The 25,397-nt window shown below is 39.8% G+C and overlaps 1 protein-coding gene across 2 annotated transcripts in view; it reads right to left on the bottom strand.

Annotated features, from left to right (window-relative positions):
* Positions 1 to 259: 259 nt before the first annotated feature.
* KANK1 (KN motif and ankyrin repeat domains 1) overlaps positions 260 to 25,397 on the bottom strand; it is a 179,725-nt gene continuing 154,587 nt past the window's right edge. For both annotated transcript variants that reach the window (XM_030567139.1, XM_030567138.1), the window contains 9 exons: positions 17,508 to 17,726; positions 16,486 to 16,594; positions 14,402 to 14,629; positions 11,671 to 11,758; positions 9,135 to 9,354; positions 6,229 to 6,371; positions 5,528 to 5,728; positions 2,220 to 2,318; positions 260 to 1,294 (listed from right to left, as the gene is read on the bottom strand). In XM_030567139.1, coding sequence (XP_030422999.1) covers positions 1,232 to 1,294; positions 2,220 to 2,318; positions 5,528 to 5,728; positions 6,229 to 6,371; positions 9,135 to 9,354; positions 11,671 to 11,758; positions 14,402 to 14,629; positions 16,486 to 16,594; positions 17,508 to 17,726 — 1,370 coding nt within the window. In that variant the 3' untranslated portion in view covers positions 260 to 1,231. The remainder of the gene's footprint in view (positions 1,295 to 2,219; positions 2,319 to 5,527; positions 5,729 to 6,228; positions 6,372 to 9,134; positions 9,355 to 11,670; positions 11,759 to 14,401; positions 14,630 to 16,485; positions 16,595 to 17,507; positions 17,727 to 25,397) is intronic.

Below are 25,397 nucleotides of genomic sequence, written 5' to 3'. Positions count from 1 at the left end.
CCTCATCTCATGGAGATGGCCAGACAAGGACTTGTTTGCCTACTGAAACTCTTAAAACCTATAGCTACCAAATATAACCTGATCAGGGCTATAGGAGATGAATGAGTGATGTCAGCTGACAATGTTAACAGTAACCTCAGAGTGTTGAACTATCCACTCATCACAGCTTTGACTCGATCAATCCAGCATGCTTCACTACTGCAGTTGTAATTCACAGCTTTTTGGATGATGGTAGATCACAACTAAAGTAGCAGAGGAGTATAACAGCATAATGAAATTTTATTTGAAAATATGGCAAGAGTCTAAGGCACTTCAAACATTTAAATACATATGACTAAAGTGAATGTGACAAGGTAATAGTATTCCATAAATATGCACTGAGAACTACTTAATTCTGTTAGAGAGGAACATATAGCCGAGACTTCTAATTTTATTCTCTGATAAACATTATGTATGGATCCTATGGACACTGACACATAATTAATAAAAATATAGTAACAATACATGTAATTCTTCATATAGTTTTTAATTACTAGAGAATATAAAATGTTGAAAATACTGTGCGATTTAATTTTATAGATACAATTATCTTTAATATAAAAGTTATACAATACATCCAACTGGTGACAACTCATTTATTTAGCTAATTTCAGACATGACAGAGAGCCCTTCTTCTATTTCTAAACCATCAACCCACCAGCCCAAGCTCCAAAAAGCTGACTATATAAGCAATTGCAATTTTTATAATTAAAAAGAACTCAAAATCATATTGGAATGACATTTATGAAAATAATAATTGCCAATAGCTCCATGTACAGTAAATATAAATATTTTAAAGAACAATTAAAAAGTGCCCTGGAGGCTATGACACTTGTCCAAGGGGGGGGGGGGGGGGACGGACACACACACTCATACCTGTGAAGATAGCTTAAAATTCCTAAACTGTACATAATGCAACGGAACAGACTCTACCACAAAGAGAAACAGGATTTATGCTGTATCCTGCAACGATGGATAGATGACAAAAGAATGGTTCAGGCTATGTTACCAGGAGACTACTAACTGTATGCTTTCTTCAAGTTTATAGTCTTCTATCTTTAGCACTATTTTCTGCTTTCAATTTGCTGGTGAGTTCAGGCACAAGACAATTACATTCAGTATCTGTCTCTGTAATACAGTAACAATTAGCAGCTTAGAGATGGCATTAAGATTTACAGATATTTGTGCATTACTAATCAAACGTGGCTCTGCGGGTAGGACCAGGAGATGTCTTTCTGCTGAGCCTAGGTGTGCTCTAGAAAGGGGAAAGGGAAGAACAGTTAGTTAACTGAATTCAGCTAATTAAAGAGATTAAACAGACTGCACATGAGCCGCTGTCCCTTCAGTTTATGAAAGCAGCAATTATAATTTAACCTATATAGAACAAGTAATGTGTTTTGTTTCAGTCCAGGAGCAGCTGTGCTGGCTACATATAGCCTAGTGTCTGAAGCAGCACGGTATTATCGGCAGTAAAACATCTAGGAACTGTTTATCATGAAGACAAGTGCAGACTGTGAGAGTTGGTGGATATTTGCCAGTTTGCATAGGCTTGCAACAAAACTAGAGCTGACCTTGCTTTGATGACTTGCTCTGTAATAGGCATCACAATTATGCAAAAGAAACTTTGTACATTGGCCAGTCTACGTACATGTCTGATTTAACACAGACGATGAATTGTCCTCACCCAGAGAGAAAGGGGAGGAAGTATCCTCTTGCCAGGGTCCAGGCTGTCCTGGTCTGTATTGCACTATTTGCTTAAAAGTTGTCTTGTGGATAAACACAGATTGTCCTATCCTGTACTGCCCACCCAATACCTTTCAGAAGCTAAGTATTTACCAAACAGGAGATACCCACAAGCTACATGCATTCGTGCATGCAGTGATAGGCAGCATATTCACAGACAGATCACCTACATAGCGCTGTTGAAGTTCTTTGTATGCAGTGTTGTTATAGCAAGGTTGGTCCCAGGATACTAGAGAGAAAAGGTGGGTGAGGTAATGTAAGTTGGTCCCCTAAAAGATATTACCTCACCAACCTCTTCTCTCTAAAAAATTCTTTGGTTAAAGCATGGCCTCTCCAGACACTAACCACATGATATTTTTTTCAATATTTAGTCTCAAGAACAGAGAGATACCAGGTGAACTCAGTGTTCAGCAATCAGGAACATTTAACATACTAACCGGCGACTGGGGTTTGGAAAAGTTTACATGAGCATAAAGAAGAACTGCTATGTCCTTGTGTCCAGCTTCCAGGGCTATCGAAAGTGCTGTGCTGCCATCCTTAAAGAATAAAAAAGAAAAAAAAAATTAATGCTCGGGTGCATTATCAAGCCCCTTAAAAGCTCCTTCAGTCTACAGAGAATAGAAGTTACTGAAATGAGGCCCTATTGCTTAAACAGTCAGCCTAATTTAGGGTCCTGTTTAATTTCCTTTATTATAATTAAGTGACAACAAGCCTTGTGCTTCTGTTTTATGAGGCAATCCAAGTGCCAGAGGGCCTCATAATTTCTCTCAACAAGGGGACTGGATTATAGCTGAGAAAGAATGAGTGTGCCATTACCACAATAACGTTACAAGTAATTCTGTGTAAGACCAGTGATTTCAGGAGATTGGTCTGAATTTGCTTGAGAGAAATGGCATTGTTGGTGGGAAGGGGAAGTGAAGTGAAGGGAGGGATAAAAATTAATCAGATACAATGAGAATTAGCAGTGTTATAACTCCAATTAAGAGTAAGAGCAGCTGCATTCCTAATTCCAAGTGCACCTGGCTGAGAGTCTATCCATGAATGTTGTCCTTTACAGATATTATTTTCTTGCATCACAAGATATTTTATTTATTTCAAAATCAGAGGGGAACTTAAGATTGTACCTCATTTATGTGTGTGTTTACCTGCTTTAACCCTATAAATAAATCTCTTATTTCTTTTTCCTAGTTAATAAACTGTTAAATAATTTATAATAGGATTGGCTGCAAGTGTTGTCTTTAGTGAAAGATGTAGGGTGCACTTGACCTGCATAAGTGGTTGGTCCTTTGGGACTGGCACTAACCTGAATATTGTTGTGATTTTTGGTGTAAGGGACCAGCTATCACAGAGGCAGGCTTGCCGCAAGACAGATTGGCATTCCCAAGGCTGACTATTAAGGCTGTTATAGTGCTGGAGGTGTTCACACTTGTTACTTGGTTGGTGAAATCTAAGCACAGAGCTCACAACCCATTTGAGGTTCGTGCCCTGGTTCTTGACAGTCTGCCCTGAGGGTGGCATCCACAGTCGTGAGCCATTCCAGACAGAGTGACAGCTGACTCCTTATCTCTGAACCCCTTCTGCACAGCACACAAGTTAGTCAAGAGAGAGGTTCTCCCTGCCCCGAGTCTCCCTCCTGTGCAGCTAGCGTTTGCTTCCCCTCCTGAGGTCGAGCTCCTGTGACAGATGCAGGCATCACTCAGCCATAGCACATGCTGACCAGTGATTTTTAGCTCACAAGGCATGAGGGGATTTGCCAATAACAGCCCTGATATCACCAGAGCTCACCAGTGTGCTGCCACCCTCTTCTTTCCTTGTCCACACAAGTTTCCACTACAACACCAGCGTTATGACTGGCATCACAGTTAAATGTTTGGGAAGAGCAGGCTTGTTAACTATTGCTGGGGCATTTGGTATTAGAGCAGTCAAGACCAATCTAAAGGAAGCTGCAGCCTTGATCTTTGCATGAGCCACCTTTAAGTGAAATGCTTCCTTATCAGGTGGTGATGAGTGATTAACATGTTTAATTCTACTGAATGGACAGGAGGTGGGGTGGTCAACCACTAGGATATTGGTGCTGAGCAAGGAACACTGGTACATTTGTGATGTACACAGATTTGTCCTGGAAAAGCAGGAAGCATTCAGCAAAGTTCCTGAATCATTAGCAAGATGGCACAAATCAATAGCACAGAGCTCATTTCCATAATGGCAGCTGGAAACCAAATTCTTGGTCACTAAAGGGGACCAGTAGAAATATAATCCTTCCTTAAAAATGCCAGAGTATCCTTCATTGCAAGCAAGGTGCTTACCCATATCAAAAGAACTGGAGGTAATTTAATATCAACAGATCTACAGCTGAATGGCTTGATTAAGTGTCAGCACCATAGTACCTAAGCCAGGGCTGGTGCCATAGCATCGCCTATATTTTAGGCACCACCAAGGTGAGCAACAAAAAGTTGACAGTCTGTTCAAAATTAGCCCATTTCCAGTGGCCCTGGACTGCTTTAAGAAGGGATCTGTTACACCAAGGTAACCTCACTCACATATCTATGGGTACATCTATATAGGGATATAAGCCTCACGGAATAGCTGTAACTGGCCCGGGCCAGCTGACTCAGGCTCAGGCTGTGGAGCTAAAAATTGCTGTGTAGATGTTTGGACTTGGGCTCGAGCCTGAGATCTGGGACCCTCCACCCTTGCAGGGTCCCAAAGCTCGGGCTCCCAGACAGGGCCTGAACACAGCAATTTTTCAGCTTCAGAGCCCAACCCCCATTAGCCAGAGTGAGCAGACTTGGGCCAGCCACGGGTTTTTTATCTCAATGTAGACTTGGCCTATAAGGCCACTCACTTTGAGGGCAGTAAAACCAGCTGAGCTTCCTGACTAAGGAGGATGCACTGGAAGTGTTATAACTGTTGTACAGGGAAGTTAAACCCCCAAATTAAAAAAAAACACCAGATTTTGTGTAAGGGCTGAAAGTGAATAATTGGGTGACTGTAATAGCTAGAATCCAAACATACCCTGGAACAATTCTGTCACCAAGAACAGAACCATAATACTCAGACAAGACAGTCTCAAGTTTTAAAGGATCTATTGATCAAACCCTCTATCTACTCACACAGGGTGCACTGATCTTTTCTTACCAAGAAATATACAAGCATATCATTCGCAGTTGAGCACATACATTGCCTCAACAATGAACAAATGTGTAATGTTGTTCAATGGTTGGAGATGGCAAAATGACAGTCACAAACTCACGGCATCACTGCTTTGGGCAAGAGAAGAACTTACGAAGAACAGTCAGCATTTTGATTATTTGTCATGATCATACAGAAGCACTGAAGGAGGACTATTAAATCATAGGAGAAAGTAATATATGGAAAATTAGGTTGTTTTTTTTTAAAGGATTTCTCACAAGTCTTTAAATCATTCAGTAAAAAAATGAGGTTTGAGGACTAAGGCCAATTCTCGCCCTCAAACCTGTATGCATGAAGTTGAGCATCTAGGTTTAGGCACCTTAATAAGAATGACCTGATTTTTGGAAGTGCTCAGAAAATCATGTATTTAAAAGAAAAATAATCACAGCATGCACTATGACTAATAAGAAGATTCTGGCATTTCTACTTTAGGTTGTCAGCCATAAATTTCATGTAAGTAGATCTTTGAATCTCTCCATTCAGTCAAAAATAAATCGACATTCCAAAAGTTATCTCGTGGAAAGGCAGAGCAGTGTCTGGAAAGGCAACTCACATTGTCCTGCAGGGTGCCATTACATCCAAGTTGAGCCAGCAAGAGCTTCACTATCTCTACATGTCCATGTTCACTAGCACACATCAGAGCAGTAGAGCCCTCATCATCCTGGATATTGACATCTGCACCACAGGCCAGCAGAGCTTTAACCATGTCTATCCGTCCATGACTTACTGCCAGCATCAGAGCAGTTTGGCCGGCCTGCGAGGAAAATCACAAAATTTGGTTGGCAAAAATTACCAACCAACCAAGCACATGCACATACTCACTCTCATCTGCAACTGCTGAAAGAAGTCAAAACTATCACAAGAAAAGATTCGCTTTAGGAGAAAAAGTTGGGGATAACAATATCTCACAAAGTATAATGAACTACGAGTTCTACAGTTTACAAACTTCTCCCAAAATTCAGTTTTGTTTTTCCACACTGTGCCCCCCCAAAATTGAAAAGGGACAGTTGAGGCACTTGAAAAAGAAAAATCTTATTTAAAGCTCAAATATTTTTCCATGGCTGCATTTTGTAAACAGGAACTAAAACCATACACAGAGATGTCAAGAGGCAGTGACTGGCTGCGTACAGTCAGTGCAAACTCTGAACTAATGGAAAGTCACACATCTGCTCTGCAGTTGCAATAAAGGCAACTTTATATTCAATTTCCAAAGCAAAACAGCCTTGAATAGTATCTGAGTGCGACAGTACTGACCTGACTGGCTTTAGCATTCACGTCCCCACAGCCGAAGAGTTCTTCCACTATTTGCATGTCTTTCGCAGCCTCCACAGCTGCAAGAGCAGCCAGCATGATGGGAGTATAGCCAGCCTTGTTCTGATGATTTACGTTACAAACATCTGCAGAGGAATGAGATAGTTTCTTTGCAAAGCAGGAATTGTACTAATGAACTGAATAAATTCGTATTAGAACAGCCTATTGAATCTGCAGCAGTCGCGCACATAATGAAAGCGATTTAAAGGAAAGCTAAGGAAAAAAGGATGTTCTTGAACCAAAGAAAGAAAATAATTCTTCATTACATGTATGACATATGTGCCACAGAAAGGACATGAAGCAATTTATTTGCACTGTTGAGGCACAGTTAAATTTAAAAAAAATGATTGGAAATTTTACAAGAATATTACATACAATACCAGCCTCGGGTTGGAATTTGGGACAGGCCATCTGGATGAGCCTGTTAATTACATTTATGGAATCTTCATTCCAAAAATGAAATAGCCAGTGATTTTGGCCAATAAAATTCAAGACCAAAAGGTTCCCCTACAGCACATTTTCCTTTAGCTGCTTACATTGGTGCTAGCCATTTTAACGTTTTGCACAAGCTACTCTGACCTGTTTTGGAGCTTTAGAAAAGGCTTTCCAGTTAAAAGGTTTCCAGCTCTAACAACTACTTATCTGGGAACAAATACAGTAAGTCCTCTGAGGAGGTGTCGGGAACTAATAGAGCTGTTCTTTCTGTTCTAATTTGTTTTCTATTCCTAAAATTCTTGAGTTCAGTGGGGCTAGAACTCATTAACCATCCAGTACCTTTTGAATGTGTTCATATTTTAATCATCATTTGGAGGGCAAGAGGGGATTTATATAAGGTTTCTGTAAGAGGCTTGAAGTTTCAGCTCCACTGCAGATTTACCTCTGGAAAAAAAATTCAGAGCAACATCTTCATGTTTCTCTCTGTTTTTCAGACAAAAATGGCATTTGCAAAAGCGATGAGGGAAGAAAAAGCAGGATGGGAAGGTGTGAGAAAACATATGCATCCACCTCTCAGAGTGGCAGAAGTCAATTATACTGACTATAACCAACTACAGAGATCCATGCTTGTTTTCCAGTGCCAATATGCTGTCCCCTCAGTTACCAGCTGAAAGGGAATTCAGCTGAAAGGATCAAAGGTTTTCAAAGGGCAGAAAAGAATCTGACCCCTATTAAGTGCTACTCGCTGTGGGTGATAGATGCTACACCTTGTGGTAGTGCCAGCTGAAGCCGTTCTTACTTGACTGGTCTGCCTAAGCATTAAAATGCCTCATAGGAAATGAGTTCTCAACTACCCTCCCTTTCTTTATAGCTAGATGGGAGGGAAGGGTCCTGAACCTTTTTTCTATTGTAACACTGGGTGACAGATTGCAAAAGGTTGAGAGACACTGTGCGCTATTACAACTCACTCCATCCTTGCCAGCTGGGGCTTTTGCACCTACGCACATACCTGATTGGGGAAGTTCACTGTTTCATGCACCTAGTGACCATTCATATACAGTAATTAAAGGAAGGGATGTCCACATGGACACTTACGAAGGAATTCCACTATGTTTAAACCTTTTAACAGGATGCCTGGTTCAACAATCCTTTTCACACGGCACTAGCCCATAATAGTTGGCATTTCCAATTCCAGTCACTTCATTTAATTACTAATGCAACTACACTGGCTACTGTGGCCTGAAGAACAATGACTTCCCACACAGCAGCAGCGAGCTCATGCTACCTTGATATATTCAGGAAGGTAAGAGAGAAAATTCTTTCCAACAGTCTAGAGCTTACAGGACTCAGTCCTGTCACATTTCACTGTGCCCTAGACATTGCCCACATTCTCCTGCAGTGACTCACTGCTTCCACCCAGCCTGCGTTCAAGCCAGCCTACAGCATTTGAAGTGCTTGTTTTCCTGTCAACGGACGAGGAAGTCTTTGGTGCTGAATGTGCTGCATTGTTACATTACATTAAGATCCGTTCATTCTCTAGCTGGTGTTTCTATTTTTGTTGTTGAACAATCATTAGCACAGCACCTTTCATTTGGGAACCTCAAACCACTTTACTAGCATTAATCAAGCCTTTCTACACCAGCAGGTAAGTATTATAGCTATTTTGCAGGGACAAATTCTGTTCTGTACCTCACATTGGGCACAGCCCATGTGAGGTGGGGTGGGGTCTGGCTTACCCTTATGCTATCCACCTTCTGCCGGGGGCCAGCTCTAATTTACAGCAGTCTTACCTGGGCTGTCCACTGCCTGAACTGCAGCCCAAAGCAGTCACTATGGCAACTCTCGCTCCTACCGCTCCTTCCTTCCTTCCCTCCCCCGCTTACGCTGGGCTGCAAAGGTGGCAGCATAGGGCTACATGTGGCAGCCCCACATTGCTCCTGTGCTAGGGAAACTCTCCCCTGGCTGCTGCTGCACCTTTACAGTCTCCATTTGCCATCAGGGCAGTGAACAGGTGCTGAGGTAGTGGCCAGGCTCTACCCCTAAGTCAGTGGCTAGATTAGCCATTCAGCAAGGCACTGGCAAAAGTCTGGAATCTAACCTATGAATCTAGATGCCAGTTGCCTAGTCTAACAAGTAGACAACACTGCCTTCTCTTCTGCAAGTTAAACAAAAACCATCACCTCTAAAGCAAGTCTGGAATTCCTACTTCCCAGTGCTGTTTTAGTGTGAAATTGTACTGTGCTGTTCTAGAATTAAAATTCTGGAGGAATTCTGCTGGAGGAAGCCCAAACCTAGAATTCTGGAGCTGACCAGCAGGATGTTGCCTGTGAGGATCATGCACAAAACAAACAAACAAACAAACAAACAAACAAACAACCACCATCCCAAAATCCCCTCAAAAACAGCCAACCTACTTGCATCCAAAAGTAGCTTTACAATCTCAAAGTTAGAGTGTGACACACTATAATGCAGAGCTGTGTTGCCATTCCCATCTGCCATGTTGATTATGTGTCGGAGGACAGGGGGAGAAAGCTCTTCAAAAGCAGCTATGTAATCTCCAACCATTGCAGGAACAGCTGACTTTTGACTTGATACACGAAACCACTCATGCTGGATGGTATTTAAACAAAATCTCTGCCAAAAACAAGACAAAAAGCTTTTCAGATGGATGCACTATTTATAGTGTTTTCTGGCCCATGAGCTGGCAGTTCAGGAAACCAAGACTTCTTTAGTCATATGTGGGCAGAAAGTATTCAACTCAAACCCAAGAAATAACAATTAAATCTTCTCCTCCCAGAAATCTCCACGTGAAACTCAGAGGTTCTTAATTTCTACCCATCTCACCTAATTTCCAGGAAGCTTGCCTAAGTTCGACAAACGACTGGCACCAGAACTCACAGGTATCAAGTGTTGACTGATAGGAGCAGAGCTTGGGATGGTAACTCTCTCCTTACACAGTTAATAACTAAGTGTATCTATTAGTCTTGTTTTAGGGAAATGTCCCAGACTAATGGCAATGGACATTGAAGTTTTTTAAGTACACAGCTACAGTGCAAGCTTCCCTATGTTGCCTCACCAAGGTGTCTTCATTCTAACCTGGAAGGACTCAGATATTTCTCCCTTCCCTCCCTCTCCATTCTCTAGTTCTGGTCTCTCCCCAGCACTGCTCCCTTCAATACAAAGCCTCACAGACAGGGAAACTTAACTCTCATCAAGAAATTCAGGGGCAATCAATGGTGTATTCACTCAGTTTCTTTAGGCCCTTATACTGCATCAGTATTTGCTGGTGCTGCCCCTGGCACTTGCGTTAGCAGATCTTGAGACAGAATCAGGGCCAGAGACTGTAAGCGTCTCAAAGGAAGGATAGTGTTTTCCTTTATGTCTTGTTTTATTACCTAAGCCATGGCATTATGCTTGATAACATACAACTTTTAGGATGTAAACTGTTAGTATAGTCCCTTTTGTTTATATAACACCTAGCATATTGTGGGCACTACCAAAGAGAAACACTCAGACAATAATTATTAATACAGAATGCCCTTTAGTGTTACAAACAGAAATATGTTCTTACTTTAGAAAGCAGTATGCACCAACATTTCACCAATATACTGTTTTGTAAATAGCAAATATCAAACTGTGAATAAGGACAATGCTTTCTACATGTGGATGCCTACATTCAGGCACATCATTTTAGGCATCTAAATAAAAGTGTCCGGCAGCTCCCACTAATACAATTGGGAGCTAAGAATGCTCAATACCTTGGTAAAAGATCAGACCACTTATTTAGGTGACTAACGTTGGATGCCCAAGTTTGAACATTTTGCACAAGGTTCATTTCTAGCTTGCAGATAAAGAGAACTAGAGCGGATTAGACTGGAGTTCTCGACTACAGAGAACCACTTGTGCTTGCAAACAGTTTGAGCATGAAACATAACAACACACAAGTTCAGATTACCCTTGCTGGGCAAAAACAATCGTCTGATTATCTCATTATGGACACTTTTAACACCCACTATGCTTGAAAGTTTGTTCTTTTCACGAAAAACTACCAGAGCAGGCAGGACTAAATATAGAGATTACAACTATATGTCACCCATACATTAACCAACAATGTCTGGCCCAAATCAGAACTAGAAAGACATTAGGTTAGAGACCTTTGGCCTGATTATCAGAGGTACTGAGCACCTGGAAATCAGGAGCTGCAGTGCTTCCCATGACTGGCAGTCAGGCATTTGATAATTGTATCTCACACCTCCTCCAGTTATAAAGCTATAGCTGTAAGTACAGAACATAATTTCACATTATATTTATAGCAATCCACATTCATTCATCTTCAGAAAACCCACACAAAATGCACAAATGGAGGTAATTTCCATATTTAACAAGTTATATTATTTCTTTAAGATAATATTAGCACAGCAACCTCATTCTGCTTGTTTGCACTATATTAAGACTATTTTCACAACTGAGAAAGAAACAGTATGTACGTCTGTGTTTGGAAAGAGGCAGAGCACATTCCACATCAGAACATACTCTGTACTTTTGTAATCAAAAGGAATGCTAACTCCCAAAGCCGTATATTTTCCCACAGGAGTGTGGTTACCAAATCCACATCCAACCTTGCCAGCACATTAGCACAACACCTTCTAAAATATAAGTGGAATGGACTGATGCAATGAAACTGCCCTTTAATAAGTAATACTATTTTTATGTGCTTGTCTTTTGGATGAATACATTCCTGGCATGCAGTAGGATGCATGGGTTGGTTGACAAAAGTCTTCTGATGTGGAACCAGAAATGACATTCTGAGACTGTCTAAAGACAGTCCTTATTCAGCCCAACTATTTAATTTACAGTCCTGAAAACAGAAAGTTACCCTGACTTGTGCTAAAAGAGACTGAGTAAGTGAGAAACATTCAGAGCAGTGACTTTACACTGGACTGGGCTTACCATATCTTTGCTGGCTAAGGCTTTGGGATCATCTAGGTTGTTTTTAAGTAGATTACATGCAGACAACATCTTTTCACTTAATTCATACCTGTGGAGCAAAACCAAAATAAAAAGGCATTTGTAAATTAGTTCCTCTTGATTTAAATGTTCTACCTTGTAACTTCTCAAAAACTTACAAAGGTGCCAATGGTTCTAGCCCTGCCACAACTGCTGAACTGTGGAATCCATCCTGGCAGCAGTTTTCAGTGCAAAAAGAAGAACAGACTACACCATTGCACTTCAACCACAGAACAAAAAGTAGGTTTCCCAGATGCCCCAGCAGGATAATTAGTACTAATAAAGTTGAGCAATATTTAACTCCTGAGTTTTAGATGCACTTACCCTTTACATGAAATGCCAATTACATTCTATACTCTCAGAAGTAACTGTTACCAGCATTAAAAGGAAATCGAACTAATGGGTGAGAAGCAATGTAAGCTCTGCCTCCTTGCCTTTTCTCATTACACCCCATATGCCAGCAGCACCCTTGCTAATCCCTGTTCAGCATGTGATTTCACTCTGCTCCTTCAAATCCCTGTTACTTTTCCGTCACTGACCTCTTCCCCATCCCTCATGATTGACATGGTTCCCAAACTGCAATATATTCATTTTAAAATCAGAAGAAGAACTAAAAGATATGAATGTAGCAACTGGGGTTGAATTGCCCAGGTTGCTGATCACATTCTTGTCTGTGGGAAATGGCCTGTTTTTGCATGGTCTGAGAGACCAGTGACAATTTCAAGCAATAGGCTTTTATGAAGCACTAGGGATAGAAGACACGTCCACGGGAAAGTTGGAGGTTTTAGCTTTCCAGTGACATAAAGCAGTTTTTCCTAGCTTTGACACTTCACAAGAAATCAGATGTTAAAAATCACATTTTGGTTATGCTCCTGCACACCTACTGCATCTGTGCTTGTAGGACAGCACCTGGGGCTCTGACCTAGCCAGTCCAATCTGGTTAAAAATAAAAGGCTTATCTTATACACTTCACCACTATAACCTTCTTCCCTCTCCATTCACCTTTCATCATCCCTTGCTACATATTAAATCGAAATTTAAATGCAAGTTCCTTGCAGAATAGACCTGTCATTTTTATTTTGTCTCAAATGTCAGACCCACCTATGGCACTGTATAAATAAAATAGAGAAGACTTTAAAAGTCACCGCCTAAACACATTTATTAATAACCCTTAACTATTTAGTAGTGGGGAATACTTGTTATTTAGCAGAAAATAAATACAAATATGTTTTGCTATTAAGTTTTATCCCCATTGAAATACCACAGCTGAATAACTATTATCTAAAGGGCTTGTCTACATGGAACAGCAACGCAGCCTATGGGATTATGTGATTTCTGAAGTGCATAAATGTGTTCCTTACTAATGGGTCCATGTAAACTCTGGTGGTGAGCACTAAAAATTCCCTATTGTGCCTCAATGTAGTGTTATTTGAAACTGCACTATATTACAGTGCACTAGGGCACTTCTAGTGCACACCAGCAGGGTCTGCACAGACCAATTAATGCACAACACACTAGAATGCTTTAGGAATCACAGCTCCATAGGACACGTCTACACGGAGCAGCACAGTGGCCATTATGACGCCACATTTATTTTTACAAGTAAGTGCACTCTTGGGATTTTACATTTTAGCAAACCTTGTGTTAAATGGTATTTTATCTTGGTTCAGATTTAAGACCCCTCTCTCTATTCTTACAGTACTTGTGGGTTGGTGCCTGCTACATAACAACACAGTACTATCTGCCACCAATGTAAAGTGTAAGTATTGCCTGTCCAATGCTCTCTTCCCTAGCTCATCACCAGGCAACCTTATTAAAAAGAAGCTTGGTAGTGGTATGCTGTATAATGCATGATGGAAACTTTAATTGACATGGTCTGGGACTTGATCCACCTGACACACCACACCCCGCCAATGCATCATCATGGCTGAAATCAGCTGAGGCATTTCTGATGACAGGCCCAAGTTCAAGACTAGTATGGATGAGTGGTAAGTGTTCAGTTTGTTGACCTGCAGGGACTAGTGCAAGATTCATCTGTTTGCTCTGGCTTTTTTCTGATGAGGTGGTTAGGAAAGTGTTATCCTGTTTTGTTTTTAAGAATGAGTGCCATGGGTTATCAGGGGATGGCCTGTATCAGCTGTAAATAACCTGGACCTAGTTATAAACGGATTATTTTAAATTGGACATGGGGCAAGCATGTATATTATAAGAACATAGTCAATTAAAAACAATAAAAGTGGCAAGAAACCATAGTCCTCTGATATGTTCTTACTATTCACAGAGAATCCTTTTACTGTAACAATCCCTCTCTTCTGGGATTACCAGCCCAGGCTACATTTTTAACAAGCATATGCAGATAAATCTGGGAGAAGTTTAGTATTTATATATTGGGAGCCCGCTGAGTATAGTATTCAAAGAGTTGAATGGGAAACAGCGAAGAATACACTATCAGGAAGAGGCGTACTCAAAACAAGCCTAAAATTACAGTTTTTAAATGATAGTCTCCATTGACCTAGTGACACAGGAAGTGGGTAGCATGCCAGTAAGAGTCTAGTTTTGTGCTTTCCACAACACAGTAATTAGCAATGATGAGGATATACTACTGAAAATAAAAAGGCCTACTCCGTGCAGCTCTAGCGCCATATTATATATTAAACAGGGAAATATACCACACCTCTCTCTGATTTCAACCTTTTCAGGCTCACTCTCTTGAGCCTGCACCTCTTCATTCACCCCAACACACCCAACATCTTCAGCATTAAGCTCATGATGTCCTCCCTCCATCTTATGCCGGTTGCACCTCTCCTCCTGGTGGGAATACTCATTGCCTTCACACTCATCATCTGACTCTGAGGATGAACTCTCTTCTGAACTAGACTCATCACTCGATGTGGTTTCATACCTAGATGGCAATTGAGAGTTGTAGAAATATTCCATGAAAGATTTCATTCAGTGACATTCGATATTTGACCAATGCCAGATTAAACTAATACTTTGCACATGTATATTACTATCCATTGCTATCCAAAGAACCTCAAAGCCTTTTACAAGTATTAATCAAACATCAAGACCACTCTGAGGTAAAGATCATCCCCATTTTACATAGATGGGGAAATGCAGAGATGCAAAGAAATTAAGAAGCTTGACAAAAGGTTGCACAGTAAATCCCCAATTCAGGAAAGCAGTTAAGCACATGCTTAACTTTAATTATGTGCTTATGTCCCATGACACATTCTTAGTGTTTTCTTGAAAAGATATGCTCTCGTGCACTGGGGCCTTAGCTTCAGACCTGAAATAGCAATTCAATAGGACACCAGTCAGTGAGACAATTTCTGAAGATAATTCTAATCATACACAGAAAAATTGAAACAACAGAAAAATGTTAGCAAAACATCCAATATTAGATTACCGGGTAATTCTTCATTAACTCAAGAGAATGAGGCAGCTGATTAGATTTGATCATTAAATTCTTTGCTAGTCAAAAATGAGAATAAAAATCTTCTAAAGAATTTCAGAATACTTATTTAAGAGTTAATGCCTCAATAAATCTCTGCTAAACTATATTCTCTGACACTTTGACCGTTACATTCACATTTTCCAATGACTGAAACTGTGTAATGCAAATAGCGGGGGGGGGAAGGGGGGGGAAGAGAAACATCCCTTTTATCTGTAGAAACCTTCTTACAACCCTAAATATTACCTGAGCTGCTCAAGGAAAAGACGAACTCCTGCTTAGAGGGGAATTTATTGCCTTGGGCTTCCATCCTTTTCCCTGCCAAGCGAATGTTATCTATGATCAGAAGCAATCTTCCTCCCCACACACCTTTTTTTGTGTGCTATGATGATGGGAAAACTTTTGTCTTTTTAGATTAAAAATAATGGGGGGTTAGACCATTTTGAAACTGATTCTAATGAATTACCTGATTTCTACTGAGTTTTTAAAGAACACATGATCCTCAGTGATTGTTTACATGTACATCCTCACATCTGCAGAAACAAGTGAAATCTCAGCCCTACTGCAGGCAATGACAAAACTGTAACTAGAACTGGATCAGGATTTTGCCCTATGTACAATAGTAAGTAATTGTTCAATGTGTAGGTAAAATGTTCAGGCTTTACTTTTCAATTACCTTTTAAAGTCTTTGGCTTTTTCTTTGAAAACAAAGCATTTAAAAAAGACAATGATGTGGCTATTTGAAAGTTCCTTCTTTAGCTGATACTTTGATGTAACATTCTGAAATTGATAACATTTTAAAACAAAGATTTTTAAGCTAAAATTTGTTTTTCACTACTTATGTTTACTTTAGTCAATTTCACTCCACTTCTCGATCTCATACAGATAGCACAATACTGCAATATCTTGATTGTCCACTCTTTATTAAAAATTGTTGAAAAACAATTCTAGCAAAATTAGAAGTGTTCCCATGGGTCTTTGTTTTTGTTTGTTTGGTAGTAAGTTTTGTAAAAGCTTATATATACACAAAAACTTAGATTTGAGACCATGTGCGACATGGTAGCTTCCATAAAAACAAAAACAAAAACAAGGCACAGCAATGAAAGGTCTCAGTAAAATCATCCCAGACAAAAATTTCATTTCGCTCCCCCTCTAATTCATGCCCTTCAAGATTGCTCTCTCAAAATTCTGAGAGAATTGCTGCACCACTATGTACACTTCCCTTGTTTTGTCCTGGGAAAAGGAAGAAAAGTGTTTTGATGAATTGAATAGCCAGATATTTTTAAAGATAGGATTCCTCTTACCCTCCATTTATACCGACAAATTGCAGATTCTTCTTTGCACCATTCAAATCCTTTTCCCCATCCCTTTTCTTCATGATGGACTTAAGTGTACTTTCATTATTTGCACATACTGTTGGAAAGAGTGTCAAATGCATGCATCAGTACAAGTTTTGCACCACCTTTGGGTGTAACTGCTTGTTTTAGATCATCTTAAAACAAACAGTTCTTTATTTAATCTGTAGATTTAAGATGGATTTGTCTTATTTCTTCTATACAGAGTCACTGGCACATTAAAGTTACAAACAAACTTTTGTTGTTTGTGTGCAGGAAACACAAACACAAAAAGCTACCCAGAAAATCAGATCCAGAAGCAGAAAACTGAGACATAAGGTTATCTAAGGGGGTGTTTTAGTTTGCCTGATGGCAACCTGGAGACAGATACACTTTTACTGTTTTGTTGCTGGTGTCAATTTTCTGACCATTGAAACTGGTTCATTTAGTCTGTCAAGAAAATCCTAATTCTTGGTGTCAAATGACAAATACTTGAGTGCCAACATTGAAGTTGCCAATTTGTTGGAACAGAAGGCTAGATATATAACATCTATTCACAGGAAACATGTCTGACAAATACTCATTTAACTGAGGAGTGGGCTAGGTTTATTTAGATTGGTGAATTTAACTTTAAATATTCATTGAAGTAAGTCAACTTATTAAACACACTACAATTATAAAATATCTATGTACCAGGCATTAAAGGGTAGCAAATGTTAAGCCACATTTATCTCTTATTAGATTTTGTCCGATAAATCATTAACAAACTGTACTGAACCATTTTACATTACACTGTAACCTACCATTTAAAAATTAAATATCGATGGGACATGATAGCACTCACAATGTCCCTCCCTTTCACTTCTGTTTCTTCTGGACGTATTCCTCCTACCTCTATAATTATACATGAGGAGCCATATGATTTACTCCAACTGTGTTTGAATATTAAAGACAATCGGCATGAACAGAGCTATGTCTCTGCAGATAGTTACCATAGAGGCCAGAGGCAAGCTGGTCATCTGTTAGATTAATCGGAGGTATTGCACTGTCTTGAGAAGACAAGGATTTCTTTCCCCATCCTCTTTCTACTGTGGCAATCATCTTCTCCTCTTGGATGGTCCCAGCCTCCGGTTCAAATGTCAACGTCCGGGGGCTAGAAGTCAAGCATGCACTAGCAAGCTGACCATGTGGGAAGTACTCCAGATTAGCATCTGTCAGCAAAGAGGGTGGACATTATTAGTACTAAGAAGTCAAACCAAAATTACTGCTTAGTACCAGTAGGAAAGTATCATGCTACACCACTGAATACATTGTACACTATATTGCTCAGTTATAAAAATCCATTAAAAAAAGAGTATGCTGATTTTCACAAGTTTAAAAATTAATCAGTTCTATGGATTTTTTTCCTCTTTCAAAGTACACAATAAAAAGACAACTATTGAGATCCAGGCAGTAAAGGGCCATCATCCAGGCAAGTGTTTCAGGGGGTATGCATGCTCATGCCTCTTTTTCCTTCCACAAACCCTGGATTTACTCCATTCCTGGATTCTATTCCTTACTTCCAGGATTTCTCTCTCAGCCTGAGCTTCTGTCAAGTTGTAATCCCTGTCCCCCAGATCTGTGGCAATAACTACCACAGCTGCTCCTTTGCCAGGGCTCTCAGCATCAAACTCTGAAGCCTGCTCCTACGTGATTAGGGTCATATCTAAAAGTAATTTTTACAGGGAATATCCTTGTCCATGAAAGCAATTCAGAAGTTAAATTTCCATATTTCTCAGCCTTCCAGTAATCCTAATATTTCTGTACCTTGTCTAGTTATCCAGGTACTACAGCCTTTTTCCACCTGCCAAATTCATTTGCAGCATTTTCTGGACAGTGCAATTATAACCACCACTTTAGACTCTGGTGAGTTGGTTCAAGTCAAATTACCACAAATGTCCAGAAGTTTAACTGGCCTAGAGAAAAAGTGTATCTGGCATGACTCCATTTCTCCTCTCAGGTTAACAGGATAGCCCCTATGTTATCTTCCTCTTTTACAAGCTGGAACCTCTTATGTACCACTCTGCAGTCTAAACACGGAATCCACCGTACTGTGATGGGGCTGGAAAGGCTGCACTACCAAAATATGCTCCATTTGCAGTGGTGCTGTTTTTTCCCCATATATCTCCACTTAAGTAAACTGTTCAGCAATGCAAAGGAGAGGTTGTGTTTTTATCTATTCTAACGCTGCCATCTCTTCACTAGGAAAGCAGTGGATCTATTCCTTCCCCATTATAAAGAATTTTTGCCTTCAGCAGTTGAACAGGGTTTCTGAAATGCACTAATCCAAGGACTAAAGTGTACCAGCAAGAGTGAAAAATACCTGTCCTTCCATACACCCAAAGTTCATTTCCCCATGAAGCCTGAATTTATATGAGAGAGCTGTACTGTTTATGATACTACATTTAACTGTTGCGTAGTGTCAATCAACTTTCTGTTAGTCAGCTTTAAAATATACCTGACTACATCTTCCTTCCTTGTGTTTCTTTCCTCCTTGGCTTCACTCCACTTTTTCCTTTTCCTATAATAGAATATGATGTTTGTACAGCCCCTAGTGTAATGGGCTCCTAGGCTGCATGATACTAATAATAATAGTGAAATATCACTTCGTAGCTGTTTCTTCTCTTGCTTTCTGCTCACTGTCCTACCTCAGAGTCTCCTAGCTCCTCTGAAGTCTCTGCTACTCTAACCTCTCAATTAGTCCCCGTTTTTGAGTCATGGAAATATCTGCAGGTGACAGAATATGGTATAGCTCCAGCTTATACATAGTTCATACTTGGAAGAATGCTTTGCTACCATAAGGACTAGAAAGTCATATTTTATTTTCAATAAATGCTTATATTCTGCAAAAGTTAATGGTACTCCTCTGGGTAGCTTCCAACTAAGTCTGGATGAGTGGATTTTTCAATCCCATATTAATAAAAATGAATAATAACCGTGCACATGCAAGGTGCCAGTCTGGCTGAAATAGCAAATCAAGCTGAATGAAATGCTGGGAGAGGATTCAAACAAAATCTGATGGCCCCAGGTGCAGGGAATTAACCCTTCAGAAATGTCCTGCACACACCAACTGAAATGGGTATCCTTACAAACAAAATCAAACCTTCTAAATAAAGTCCTTTTGTATCCCAAATTTTCACAGTTTGACCTCAACAATTAATGTAACACAGGGCATTTCCGGGTGTTCAGTGACTGGCTGGGTTAATATCACTTCTCATCAGCTGGTCCTGATGACCTTACAAGTGACCAGCAGAAAAACACCCAATTGTTTTGCTACTAAACTCCCTTCCCCTCAAAACTAACACAAACTTTATCCATCTCCTTGGCTGAAAAAACAATCTCATCTCCACACCCTCCCTACCCCTTGGGGTAGTGAAAGTTCCAGTGCATGTGTAACAAATAGGATTTTAAATGACTCAGGTGTTTGCATTAATTCCTGAAGAGGTTGTTTTAGGAACACTTTTTATTTGGGCAGGTGCTCCAGGAACTGATAATGCACCACATGAGTGGGTAGTGAGTGGTTTGTGAAGTGAGTGGTTTAGGAGCTTAATAGAAAGTCAGAGAAGTGTGTGCGCAGCACAGTGGCTTACAACATATAATCTCAGCACACACTGGTCACAGACTGTCAGCTTTTCAGAAAGAATGTGTGACATGTATAATATACAGCCCCCATTTCTCCTTCTTCTGATCCTCTCTTCTCCCAACCCGTCTCTCTCCTCACTGCACTGATAGACAGGGGCTACTGAAGGGACCATGAGAGATGCATAGTTTTGAACAGTTTCATCTGGATGTGCTGCAGCATTTCATTTCAGTGTAGTATCAAGTCGCTGAAAAAAAGATTGGAAACCTTTGTCTTCTTTACAATAAAATATTGTTACATTTCCTATTCTGCTGCATGCCGTGCTGACCAGCAGGGCCAGGCCTGACCAGGTCAAATAGGGGTGTTTGTCATGAAGCAGGAGAGGAACCATGGCCCACAATCCCATACTGAACTCAGATGCTGCAGCAGGATTTGGGATCCATACCACAGTAAGAAAATGTGTGTGATTTTGGCCCCACTATGTGTGGGATTCAAAATGGCTGGTGGGGCTGTTGCAGGAAGTCTGCTTTTCCTGGTTTGAGATGGCTGGAAACTGGGTGTGGGTGGCCTGGCTACTCCTCCCTGACACAGCGCTCAACTCCAGAGGCTGGGAAGATCTGCTTCAAGGAGACTATGGAGCCAGATCCAGAACTTTTTGGCGTGTTTCTTCCCCTGCCCTGGAACGTAGTGCTGTGTGGGTAGGGATGGGGATGGAGCAGCAGGAAAAGGAAGGAGGGAGAAGGGGGAAGAAAAAGTTGGTCTTTGCCTCCACTTCCAGAATTTCTCTCCTCCCCACCCCAGAAACAAAACCAAACCATCACTGATACAACGAAACCCAAAAGGCTTCCCCCACATTTCTCACAGGTGAGAAATATTGCTACTTGAAAAAGCTAGAAGAATCCTAGCCAACCTCCAGCACTTTAAAAGGAGGAATATGAAAGCATTTGAGAGTGAGCAGGTGAAAATAAATGTTCAGCGGTCACCCAGAAAATGCAGGCCAGCTGACAGGCCTATGCCCAGTAGAAGCGGTGTTAGAAAAACTACTGTCTGAGACAAGTTTAAGTTTTAATTTTTTTTGCCCTTCCGTGGCTCAGTGCAGCAGCAACCCCATTCTTGCCATTGATTGTTCTATCTTAAGTTATTCAAGGAAGCAGAGGGGTTAAAAAATGCTCTGTTGCACCAGTAATCTGTCACTTGCTGCATCGGTGTTGGGATCACCTCTTAGTGACTTGCATTATACTGTCGAGGGGACAACAAATAAAAACGGATGTTAAGCATGTGATTTTTCTCAGCCACTGACATTCAAATGTGTTTGGTATATTGATATTTTTGTTTTTTTATTATTGTGGCACTGATGTCACATTCAACATGAGGTTCCAAAGGGTTGATATTGCTAGTTAATCACATCAAATGGCCGCCACTCACACTCCAGGAATTTTTAAATCCACTTTGGAATCTAGGGTGGGATTTTCATAAGTGCCTAAATAATTTAGCAGAACAAGTCCCTTTGATACTTAATGGGATTTGGGAGTTTTTGAAAATCTCACTTCTAGTCTGTTGCAAGTACGGGTTTCAGAACAGTTAAGTCACACTGACCAAGACTATTAGGCCTGATTCTGCTCTCCCACCCCTCCTGTAAATCAGGAGTAGCTTCAATGAAGTCAGTGGAATTAAACCAGAATAACTGATTAGAAGTAAGTTTTTTTCTGGAGTTTTGTGAAATTCCATCTAAAAAAGGACAAGCTAATTGGTCTATTCATTGACTGCAATGTGGATTTTGTTTTTTAACCTATCTACGCAGATGCTTTATGGCCCTCTCATCACACTATCTGAGCAAAAATATCTATTTGAACACTGTTTCACAGTGTGAACTATTAACATTAAAAACAGAGTTCAAGTGTCGTATTATGTGAAGGAAATATTTCCCTTATATACTAGATACATGATCTGTAACATACAAACACAACAACTCTCGCTGAGCTCACTAAATCTGACTGTGCTCAACATTTTGCAGGATGTGGTCCAAAGTCTCCTTAGGAAGATATTCTACTTTTTACTTTACCAATGTACTTTTTAATCCATTATCCATTTGTTCTACGCTTTGTATTAGAACACTTAATGACATTGAAAATATTTTACTAAGGTAAATAAAATGCTGTGCTAAAGAGATGTTGAAGCACAAAATGTATCTAAGCTCACGCTGAGAAAAACTTGTGCCTTAAAATATTGTTCTTCAATCAGAATTGTTCTTCTGTCAGACAGTTATCCATATTAAAGTGGTTACTTTATTTAAAAAGGGACACCATTGTTCATTCTCGGTTCATCCTTTCTATGTTTATTCATTTTGCAGGGCTCGAATTAAGATGGGCCACAAGTTCTGATCAAGTTTCAACTATAACATAAGTTAAAGACGAAGATGACCTACCACACAGCACCTTAGAAGAAAGCCAGACTTCAGAACAGAAGGCATTCTTGTTTAAAAACTTCAACGGACAGAAACCTAACTACTGTATGGGTCATGAAGTTACTGCAGCTCTAATGCCAACGCTAAACAGGTCAGCCAGTTTCTTAGAAGAATACGTTATAATGATGTATGACAATGCTTTTGTCTAGAAAGTGGTCACAGGTGTGGGTCTTTTTTCTGAAGTTTCCAATTTAATCAAATGGGAACTTGCTTGTGACACAGACTTGGCTCAGGTCTACACTAGCGGGGGGAGGGAGGTCAACCTAAGATACGCAACTTCAGCTACACAAATAGCGTAGCTGAAGTCAGCGTATCTTAGGTTGATGTACCTGGCTGTGATGAGGACTGTGGCAAGTTGACCGCTGCTGCTCCCCCGTTGACTCCATTTCCACCTCTTGCGAGCTGGAGTTCTGGAGTCGACAGGGAGCGCGATCGGGGATTGATTTTATCGCGATAAACAACCCCCAATAGATCGATCACTACCCGCCGATCCAGCGGGTAGTGAAGACCTGCTCTTGTTTAGTTGACAAAATTGGAAAGGGAAAGCCATTGGTATTCTTGTGCAAGTTTGCTTTGAAAAGTGAGACTCTACGGTTAGTATGTTGGGTTCTGTATTTACTAGCTGACAGTGAGTTACATGGCAAATGTTCAGAGTTTACTTTATGCCTCCCCTCCAAACTACCAGACCTTCAAACTCAACCTGGGATCTGAGAGTCAAGCTGGATTCTTTCCATCTTGCACATTATCACCAATAATACCAGTTCTAGAGATCAAATTATGCCCTTAATGACACACCACAGCTGATAATGGATTTGCACAGGTATAGCTGATTGGAACTAGATGAATAAGTCTGTTGTTGACACGCAAGGAGGAACAGAACCCAACTCACCTCTCAGCAATGTTGACTCTGGAAGGCAATAAGAATAAGCACTAGTAACTCTAGTCTCTTTTCAGAGTAAACCTGCACTTTAAGAGGTTATTCATTGTATCATTCATGTCAGAGCATTGGAGGAATTTTCATAATTTCTTTATTACCTCATGAATACACTGGAGATACAGTTTAGCTTCACAAGACTGACTGTTTTATTTAAAAAAAAAAAAAACACTTTTAAACCATTACCCACTTCCAGATAAGAGTATGAGTCAAACCAAACAGCCAAGCATGATGAATTTATATTGTTAGCATACTAGGCCAAATGAAGCTCAGGCACAAGCAGCTACAAGGGGAGACGCATCCTTTTACAGGGCTGAATTTGGCTCAAGTTTAGACAATGATCTCCTAGTTCTAATTTTGTTTTAACTCTGGTCCCTCTATTTTAAGAGGCTACTTTCCATGATCAGACTAGTTAATGAGACTGGTACATAGAAACTAGAAGAAAATGAAGGTCTCTTGAAGTGAAGATGCTGGAACATAAAATAAGCAGCTGATCAGCTTATACAAGAAAGATTTTCTTCATTAAAAAATGGGGAAGTCAGGTTAAAGTCACTATTAATGCTGCTGCTGAATGTCAAATCAAAGTATCATTTGATGCTGTGCATGGCAGAAAAGGTCATTCCAAAACTATCTTTTCTCTGCCTTAGGAGAATTGAGCGGTTAGGTTGAAGCTTTACTGTAGCTAAACTGAACCTGTATTTTCTTGGAAAATGGGAATCTACCCAGATTAGATATTTATAAATGTGCTCGTTACCATAGGAGCTGAACTCTAAGTAAATTAATTGCCCTGATCATCATGTGTCATGGTGAAGTGGGGCAACTGAAGGATTTACCAAATTCACTCTAATAGTACTGCTCAGCAAGTTCAGATATTGTATACAATTTATATATAGATTTTTGACAGGAAGAATTATTTACAACAGAAGCAATTTTTTAAAGTTAACACACAACTAGATTTAAAGTTGATGATGATCTCTTAACCCAATTACACAACAGTTAAAATTATCAGAGACAAATTCAAAACCTGTGCAAAGATATAGCATGTAATTCTGACCAGGAATGTGATTGATCATATTAAAGACTTTATTCTATGCTCTCAGGGCTAAAGATAATAGCATTACAAGCTCAAACACATTTTTTCCTAAATATTTTTGGCAAGAATGTGAAATATAAAGCCTAGTAAAAATGCCTTTATTAGAAGATGATCCATCACTCCACCTGTGCCTAGATAGTTTCTAGGTTCTTCAGACTAAATGTCTGATATCATATATTAAAAATGAGAGATAGAGTGGCAAATTAACAGTTTGTTAAAATTCTGGTTGACATTTTTAAGTGCCATTTTAATGTCTGCTGGATATTCTTATTATAGTACCATTACCTTTATGAAGTCCTATGTATAATGTGTACACTAGAAAGATAATAGTGTAAATAAAATATTATGGTGTATGGATATAGATAGGATATAGTATATTTTCTTTATCCCAACATAAATGTTGCCTACTGCTGTACTGTAGTAAATTAAAAGTTTTAATAGATGGGTCCAATGAATGCATAAGAGGCAAAATACTAGAATTACTCAGCTGTCTTTACAAAACCAAAAGAAGAAATTTATTTAAGATAGTAAATAAGCTGTAAAAGCTTCATTTAACAGTGTACTAGATAATCACTATTAAATAGACTTTATTATAGAGATTCTTCCTATTCGCTATCTCTGATACAGATATTCAAGTATATATGGACAACTTTCTTATCTTTCAAGTAGTCTATTTTTACTATTTCTCTGTGGGAAGAGTGCACTGTGCAGAAGTTACTGTTGGTTGGTGATCTCATACCAATCTCTAAGAAGCCAACGATTATGAATTGAC

This window comes from Gopherus evgoodei, chromosome 6 (assembly GCF_007399415.2).
Source record: "Gopherus evgoodei ecotype Sinaloan lineage chromosome 6, rGopEvg1_v1.p, whole genome shotgun sequence".
NCBI classification, from domain to species: Eukaryota; Metazoa; Chordata; order Testudines; family Testudinidae; genus Gopherus; species Gopherus evgoodei.
Note: the sequence above shows the minus strand (reverse complement) of the source record. Positions and strands in the feature narration are given on the sequence as shown.